The sequence below is a fragment of the Abrus precatorius genome, unplaced genomic scaffold, assembly GCF_003935025.1.
Source record: "Abrus precatorius isolate BTA unplaced genomic scaffold, Abrus_2018 Scaffold8, whole genome shotgun sequence".
In the NCBI taxonomy this organism is placed as follows: domain Eukaryota; kingdom Viridiplantae; phylum Streptophyta; class Magnoliopsida; order Fabales; family Fabaceae; genus Abrus; species Abrus precatorius.
The window spans coordinates 36131932-36141279 of NW_020874428.1; the positions used below are offsets into that span (position 1 = coordinate 36131932).

The 9348-nt window shown below is 32.0% G+C and overlaps 1 protein-coding gene across 1 annotated transcript; it reads right to left on the reverse strand.

Moving 5' to 3' along the window:
• Positions 1 to 1289: 1289 nt before the first annotated feature.
• LOC113846848 (rhamnogalacturonan I rhamnosyltransferase 1-like) lies at positions 1290 to 5164 on the reverse strand. The gene is made up of 8 exons (XM_027475539.1): positions 4369 to 5164; positions 4195 to 4262; positions 4018 to 4106; positions 3719 to 3884; positions 3253 to 3542; positions 2924 to 3128; positions 2671 to 2828; positions 1290 to 2378 (listed from the first exon to the last, which is right to left on the reverse strand). Exons 1-8 carry the CDS (start codon positions 4688 to 4690, stop codon positions 2126 to 2128), a joined length of 1551 nt encoding a protein of 516 aa, XP_027331340.1. The 5' UTR covers positions 4691 to 5164; the 3' UTR covers positions 1290 to 2125.
• Between the last annotated feature and the right edge of the window lie 4184 nt (positions 5165 to 9348).

Consider the following 9348-nt stretch of genomic DNA (forward strand, 5'->3'; position numbering starts at 1 on the left):
ATCCCGAGTCAATAATATTGTTCTTCTTGCAGCTTTCTGTGGAATAATTGACCGAATCATGGAAACAATGGGATAATTGAAGTCCAATTGTTTATAATTGCAATGTGCTGCGCAATATCTTAATGGGGCCCTCACTTAGTCACCATCGCCATTATCTTTATTTTTTAAGCCCTCAAATTATTTTAGTTTCTCAACGTATGGTCCTAGTATTCACCAAGTCATTAAGAGCATTTGTATCAGTGTAAGTTCCCCCATTATATATGTTTACCCACGTGGCCCCTCACTCATTCTCTTGAGATTTTGAACCCAAGATAAATATACCCAAAATCTAAATTCTTTTCACTTAAACCACCTAATGATAATGTAAAGTTTAATGTCGCTGGGATCATATAATAGAAATGGATTTGGTGAATCGTTGGATTAGTAATTAAAAGATCCTCTCAATTTTTGAATTATACTCATCCTCCTAGAACGACAGCTCGTTTAATATTGCGCCTAAGCTTTGTTGGTATGTCATTTTTTATGATTGAATGAGTAAATTTATGTCAGTTTTTTAGGCCCAAATTAATAATACATTTTTTGTGCTGATGAACTAAATTGATGTGAACTTCTTCGCTAGACCAATATGGTATACGGCCAATAATGATATATATTTTTTGGGTCATAAATAGCTACTGATTTTACCAAAAACAAAGAGAGAAGCAATTGATCACGATTAAAATAAAAAGCAGCTTAGTCCCTCCTTTGATAGTTTAGTTATGAAACCTAAGAAACGTGCTCAAACCATGTTATATGCAAATCTTTACCTGTAATATTAAAATAAATATCAATTTTTAAAAGCATAACTCTAGGTACAACTTTTAACTTAACCATCACTTTTGGTCCAAAAAATTAATCTTACAACTGTGCTTGTTAAAATATAAATATTAATCCTCAAATTTATATAGACTCGATAAAATCTTTTAATTAGTTAATGTAACGCATGTATAGTTCATTGCATTATTAATATAACAATTTTTATCAAATATTATCTACCCTTTTTTCATTTAGCCAATCCCCTAGAAAGACTAATTTACATTCTCCTATAATAAACAATGAAATACACTGGAAACAGCAGAATCTTTCTTATACGTATGGATTGAATACAAGAGCACCATCTTGGCAAGACGTCAAAAGTAACGGTAACAAAGTATATTCCTCCAACGATCACGTGACTCAAATAATGTGGAATAAACCAATAATCATAGTGGACCACTTTTACGTTTTGTCATAGGCTATGTTTGTTTGGCACAATTGACCACTGGCTTTTATTGGATGTATTTGTTAACATGTCTCTCTCGGGGAACATAGGCTCCCAAGAATAAAAGCCTACTACAACTCCACCTTACCAAAATCATAAGCTTATCTATAACCATGACACTTACACAATTGAGAGTCACATGAGGACAAGAGTTCCCTTCCGATGTGTATTATTTGGTCTTTAACCACTTCAGAGTTGATAGATAAGTTATCATCAAGCAAATGTGAATTAATTAGAAATGACACATTGTCAATATAAATATAAATGTGACATGAGAATAAACAACCTGAACAGACCCAGAAAAGAATATGAAGTTAGGAGGCATTAATACACTAATAAACAAATTTTATACTGTATAATCCTGAAAATCATCATGGAGGTGGGTTGAAAATAAGGTGGCAAATGAGGGGGGGAAATTATATATTTATATCAAAAAAAAAAAAAAAGAGGCAGATACCAATGAATTAAGCTTCCACGAAGTGCAGTTCCAGTAATCCAAATTTGTATATGAATTTCTCCGTGTACAATGCAATGCTGTTTGAACTGCTCTCACCCTGTAATGGCAGGGTAGCTTCTGTACATGAATGTGATGATGATGGATTATTTGAATATATAAAATATAAAGTATCGCTGCTTTGCTTGACTAGAGCTTTGTAAAGGTTTATCCCACCAAACCCTCTTTTCTTTATGGGGGTCTTGACTGTGCCTCTGATAGAAAGCTGTGGTCTTTGCTAAAACTGCGTGGAAAACTATCTCAATATCTGGTAGAAAACCAAGTGCACCAGGCAATGGCACAGGTAATTCCACAGTTTTCAAACACATAACTCATGTACTACTCAACGCCAATGGATTGTCTGATGCCTCTAAACACTCCTGTGGGTTGGCATAGAAATAATCCTCTTCTTTGGGCTTGTCAGGGATTACCAACCTTTTATTTTGGCTACCCATTCGATCGGCATGAGCATCCTTTACGGCTGATGAGAATTCATCCCAGTTCAGTACACCATTATGGTACTGATCTATTAAATCGACAAGGAGCCTTCTGTTCAATAAAATTGTCTTCTTGAACCCAAGATATCTGTGCAAAAATTGGAGGGTACAAAGTCAACTCACTCAGCACTTGGTTCGATCAGAGGGGGGAAAAACTAAAAACTGTAGACTATGCCAGAAATTGTTGTTAGGTGCAAAATTGGTTACAGTAGGAAGAGAAATGCTTTTACTATTTTAACAGAACACACCAACACTGACAAAGAAATATAAAAACCAGTTTACTATAGTTATTGATAGAAACAAAATCATAAATTTGTCATCCAAGAAGGAGGGGTGAAAGTAATTCAAAGTTTGGCCATATAGTTATAGTAGAACTATACCTGCGATGGCCCTCAACAACTTTGGCCATATTTCCATCATACGTGGGGACAAAAATATCACTCTCTAATGAGACAAGATAATCCAATGCTGCCATCTGAGATGAATGATTTTGGAAGAACTGAAGGTCAGATGGCTCCAACAGCGTTTCCTTCCTGACCTGTTTTGACAAAATGCAAACGCAGACAGTAAGAAAGACATTGAACAAATATCAAGCATTAAAATTATCATGCTGCATTGACCATTGATGTTTACCAATTTTGGGTATTCCTTTGCTAGACTTTCCATTCTCCTTTCCCCACCATATATTTCCCCAGCTGCAATGTAGATTTGAATGCTCCGATCAATGTCCAGAGCTTTAAGCGTAAGGGCGGTCTCCTCAGGAGTTAGAGGACATAAACCATCTTTTCTTTTCAAATCAGAATTAATTATTTTTTCTTTCCACCAAGGATAAGCATATCTGCCAATGCACCGAATATTGACTCTTATATCAAATCTCAATTAGCGTCCAATGTGACTGAAAAAATAAAAATAAAAAACCATTGAAAACAAGAAATAGCAGGACTACGCAGGTCAATAATCACCTCATTCTTGTCAACTCTTCCACCTCATCACTGTTACAACCTTGAGTACATCCAGAAAATGCCAACATGTCCATCTCATACCTTAAATGAAGCACCAGAAATGGACCGTTTTGCCTTAGGAGCCTGATCACCTTTCTGCCCAACTCCTCTATCTGAGAAGTAAATCTCAAAGCACTAAAATTAACTCGGCACCGCAACTTCTGAATCTCTATAGGTTGACCATTATTGGCAAGCCGAGCATCAGTTCTATTTAAATGGACAACTTTGTACTTTTGTATTAAGGGTAGAATCTACAAGAATAAATAAGCCATTCGCTTTAAATTAGTAAAAGGAGAACCTGGAAACAACATAATTGAGTCACATAAGATGAAGATTACAGCCACAAGCTAAGCTGATAGTTGTTTAGGTTAAAAAAAAGCTTTAACTCCTAAACAAATTGGCCCTAGAATAATTCAAACAAACTGACCTGGTTCTTATAGTAAGATATGTCAGACCAACTAATGGGAGGCATAGTGTAGAGAAACCCACGTTCCACTTTCAGCTTGAGTCTAGGAGGCAACTCTTTCAATATCCGCACTTCATCTCTTAAGGACGTAATAAAATGATCCACATCAAATATGTCTTGGAAGTCACTACAACATAAAGGTAATAAACACAATGAGATAAAATCCTCAGTCAAAATAAAGAAATCTTTCAACCCTAACAACAATCGTAACGAGGTGGTTGTTGTTAAAACATATTCAACAACAATAATAAAAGGCTCACCTGGGATCAGCCCAAAAGGATGTTTTATCCAGTTCAGGGACTATAAGCGTGACATTCAGATATCTAGCAATGGCTACCATATCACATATCTGCAAATTTTACATCACAGAATCAGACAAGTAAATTCAGTCAACACACCAACAAGAACAAAAGCACAAACACGCATCAGCCACTCACAGCTGCTCTCATTTGGTTCAATCCTCCATTGCAAGAGACCATAAGGTACCCATTGTTCTTGTAAACTCCTGATGAAAATACAAAGTAACAAAAAATTGAAGAAGTAAAATAACTGAAAATTGGGAAACAATAAAACCGTTTGAAAACAAAAATGGAAAGAAACAAAGTACTAACTCTTGGGAGGTAAAAGAGGTGGACGTGGAGACGGTAATTCAACATCTATTGCTCTGGCCGCAGATTCGTGAGAAAAACAAGAAGGCCAACCTTTCAAAACTCTAGGCCCCCACATGTCACCCAAAGCCGTTAACTGAACGATGCAAGTCCACAGTAACACCGATGTGGTTGCCCGTATCATCCATAGCTTCATTCTAGACCTTGACGACCCAGACCCTGAACTCGACCCGGATCCTAACCCACCCATGCCCACCTTCTGAACCTTACTCTCCCACGTATTCGAACCCATATACCCAAAATCTTGTAACTCCGGCTTGCACATTTATCCTCACCCCAATGCCTTCTTCATACCCACCAAACCCTAAACGTGGATTCCACCAAACAAACCCCTTTTCTCCAAAGGGTATCTCCAAGATCCGAGCTTGCCCAAAACGGTGCCGGATCAAACCTAACACCGACTCAGGAAACCACCATTCGCCAATGCCGACAACACAAAACACAAAGATTTCGAGTTCTCAACGAAGCAAAATTCTCAAGCACATTCACGCTTCTTCAGCAGAGAAGCACAACGCTTTTCCGAATCGAAACCACCCAAGCTATTTTTTTCATCCAAAAAATATAAAAAGAAAAGAGTGTTCGAATTTGAGGAAACGACAACGGAAATTGATAATTAAACCGGAAAGGGTCCGGCGGCGAGTGACGCGGAATGATCGCCGGCGAGTGCCGAGCGGGAGAGTGAATAATTATTATAGGTGGAGGGAGAGAAAGTTGAGAGAGAGAGAAAGACAATAAAACGCAAACAGAAAGACATTCGGAGTTGACGCACACAAGAAAGCAAGCAACGGCGGGCTAACCCAACCCAACCCAACCGAACCATGGTTAAGTTGAGATCTCCTGTGGTTGGCTCCACCCAGCTGTGATATGTGTGTTGTCTTGTACACATTTCATTTTCGTAGTATCATCTCATTTGTTGTAAGATATAAAAGTTTAATTAAATTCATCTTAAATTGTTAAGTATGATTAATTATATCTGAGCATAATATAAAAATAATAATTTAATATTAGAATAAAAAATTAAAATATTTAAATCACACGAAATTTTTAAAAAGTCTCATCATATTTTTATATGATCATAAATTTTTTAAATTTTACTTATTTTAATATACATATATATATATATATATATATATATATATATTGATGGTTTACACGTAGATGGAACATAAATACATGTATTCAAAACAGATCATTTACACAAATTGAGCTCATTAATTAAGTTAAAATATTTAATATAAATGTTTACAACTTCTTTGAAGTATACTTTTTTTAATATTAAGTATAAATTTTGAAATAAAATGTACAATGAAAGTAAATTAAGATTCATTTTAAAATAGTTTTACTTTAAATTTTAAAATAAAAATATTTAATAATTAATATTATAATTATTAAAATCATTGTTATGAATATTGTTTTAAATTAATTATCACCGTAAGCATTAACTATATACACTATAAACTATTATCATTTATCATAATTATTAATATTATCATCACTATTTTACTATGAAAAATATATTATAATTATTACTCTCTTTCCTATATTGTCTTTATTGTTAAACAAATATAAGTTGAAAAAATGCAAGTTATGTTGCTTATATCTAAATTTTGAAATTAAGGTTTATTTAAAGCAAAATAGTTATAAAAAATTTCACTGTATTTTTAAACAAATTCAAAACTTGAAAATAACAATTAAACTAAACAGGACGTTAATTTTTTTAGTTAATATTTTTTTAAATAATTGGTAGGGAAAAAATCACCTTTCACCGCACCTCTGGGTCCGCGACAATTATTTTTCGCACGTGTAGACGCGTGGCAGTTTGTGATTGTGGACTTTAACAAGTCCACATAGGGAGCGGTTGGTGATTTGCATCAACCTTTGAGCTACGCCTAATCGTGTCAACCACGCCGACATTAAATCGTGCGATTTACACGAGTCAGATTTTTTCACATTAGCTCGGTTAAAATTATTTAATTATCTAAGTAATTAAGAAAACAAGTGAGTGAAAATATATTCTATTTAATACTTATTTAAAAATGATTTTTTTCACTCTTGTTTTATTCACCTTGGGCCGTTAAATACATAAACTAGTAATTGAACTTATATGATGCATCTGGATTTTTATTTAATTAATATATTTCCTCTACTTTATTTTATAAAAATAATTATATACTTTATTTTAAGAATATTCATATTAATTAACTAATTTAATAATTTATATATTAAATAAGCAAGTGTTTCGTTAATATAAACTTCACAGTAAAATTAAAATATAAAAATTTCATAATTGATATATTTAGAAATGTGACTATGTTTTTTAAAATTAAGATTATAAAATCTATGGAAGGGAGGGGTGTGCGGTGTGTGCTAAATTATTAAAATTTTATTAAATTGGAATCAAATAATATATATTATTTGAATATCAGAATTTTTTAAAAACTATGATTTAGAAACATACATGCATATTGAAAAAATGGAAATTTAAAATTAACATATAAATAAATCTAAATTTTGTTTGAACATATATTTTAATTTTGTATACATTGAAGACACTGGATAGTTCTATTTTTGAAAAGACCATTTAATAACTTAAAAACTTTGCTACACACTTGTTTAAAGAAAAATACTTCATTGTTACAATAAGTGTAGAAATGCTTTAATTGTAAATTTAATATAAATTAATTAAACCTCATATGTAATAAAAATCCACAACCACGAAGTTTAATTTTGAAATTTTAAAAAACTTAGAGTAAAATTGATGTGAATTATTATTAGATATTAAATGTGATTGTGTCTCTTTCTTTAATAATTTCAGAAGTACCCAAATTGAATTCTTTCAAAATATTTTCTCTCTTCAACTAAGTCTTTTGATTTTACTCATACCACCTGCATCTAACCCATATTGGCCAGACAAAATTTTAATACTCACATCTCATGAAATTTCAACTCATTTAAACTAGAACGAGGTTTATTTCTTATTTAATACAAATTAAGTTGATTCACGCAGAACAGTGGAACTCAACCCGTTACGAGGCTCTCTATTGCTAAAAGCGTAGCCGATTTACGATTTCTCACTTCAAAATGGCGCATTGATATGGGCCATCCGATGGTGGTTTGGGGGCACGTGTCAATAAGATAACTCATCTACAGGCTACCTTTTAGGACCCCACCTATCCCGTCAACGGTGACTGATCTATCCCTCGCAATCCTTGGCTACAATTGATGCTGGCTCCTCCCATTCTCTCTCTTTCGCTAATTTCTTGCCACTAGAATGAGAATTTTAGAGGTTGTTTGGCAGGTAATAATATTTTTATTTATTAATTAAAATTGAATTTTTATTTCAGTTAAACTTTTATATTTAACATTATTATAAAACTGAAATTTTAATTAACAAATAGTATTGATAATCTTATAATTTTGATAAGAGTAGCACAAAAGTGTTGTTTTAATTATTCATTGATAAATTTGTTTTAAAGCTGATAATATATTAAAAATATGAAAATAACGAGTATAATTATGTTTTAAAAATAAAAATTAAATTTTAATATGAGAAGTAATAAGACAAGTTATATGTTTTAAAAAATATATGGCATTTTAAAAGTTTGAAAAACTGAAATTAATAGATAAAATTGTATTGCTTAGTTTTTTTCCATTCAATCATATTCAGTTTAATAATTTGATACAGTAATATACCATTAATATGGATTTTATTTTATGCAAATATTGCTCTAAAAAATTTGGTTACACTTCATATTAAACGGTAAATAACTATTATTTGAAAATAAAGGAAAGGGGACGTTGAATGAGTCAAAATCATCATAACTGTTTTGGTATCTAAAAATTAAGATCCATTTGAAAAAGGGAGAAATAAATAAACAATACTTTAGAACTTAAAAGTAAAGAATCAAACCAGGGTTTCTTAGCATTTGATTTCCTGTAAAACGAAGGATTATACAGCACAGTAATTATTAGTTTATAATTAATTTTAAAAATAGTCACGGGACAAAATAAAATGAAGATGAAAATTGGACAAAAGGCAAAAATATTTGTTAATCAATAAACTATAAAATACATTTTTGCTTCATGCACAATACCACTCAAAAAGTTTTTAAAAAGTGCTTGTTGATATAACAATTAAGTTAGTAAAACTGAATAAATTATTTAACTGATTAGTGATTTTCTATATTTAGGCAATTTTGTAAAGAAGAAATTTGATTTTCTCAATTATGAATTATTAGACTACATCATAATGTCCCTGCTATAAAGATTGACTAAAGCTTAAGTTTGCTCTAGATGGTAAGTGAAAATGAAAGCGCGAGAGGAATAAAGAGTGGATTAATTGAGAAATATAGATAAATAGGAGTATAATGCTTTGTATTGCTTAATTGTTGGATAATTTACTATTTGTTATGCAATTGACGTATAAATCTAAACTAATGACTAACCACTACACTTATGTGTCATGTTCTCAACCCTTTAACCAACGTTTACAATAATGCGGGGTAATAACTAATAGTCATAATGTTAGTAATTACTATATAACTTAAGTAATATGTTATATATAAATAATGCTCTGATTACATCCAAAATTGATTAAACAATTGTTTTTATCCTTCTTACGAGGTCAAAGTTTCCCTTATCTACTTTTCTCCGGTAACTACAAGTATTAAGAATCATGAACAAGTCCAATACATCAAATCCAACGCCCATTTTTTATGGCCTAATTAAATTTTTTGGTCGTTGGGTATAGAACATAATTTAAGACACTATATTTCAGCTTGCCATTTTGCTTACATATATTTGACTAACAAGACGTTTGGCTACCATATAATAAAAAACATTTTTGGTGATATGTCTAATTTTCAACTAGAAGCTCTATTAACCAAACAGTTCCAATCAAGCCATTTTTCCATACGCATTGTT

Bases quoted from the DNA above. Each gene is read 5' to 3' on its own strand.
- LOC113846848 (XM_027475539.1), bottom strand. From the start codon at position 4,690: ATGTGCAAGCCGGAGTTACAAGATTTTGGGTATATGGGTTCGAATACG. The intron at 3,543-3,718 runs GTCAGTTTGTTT...TTATTCTTGTAG, and splicing joins TATCTTACTATAAGAACCAG to ATTCTACCCTTAATACAAAA. The intron at 2,379-2,670 runs GTATAGTTCTAC...ATTTTTGCACAG, and splicing joins GTTGTTGAGGGCCATCGCAG to ATATCTTGGGTTCAAGAAGA.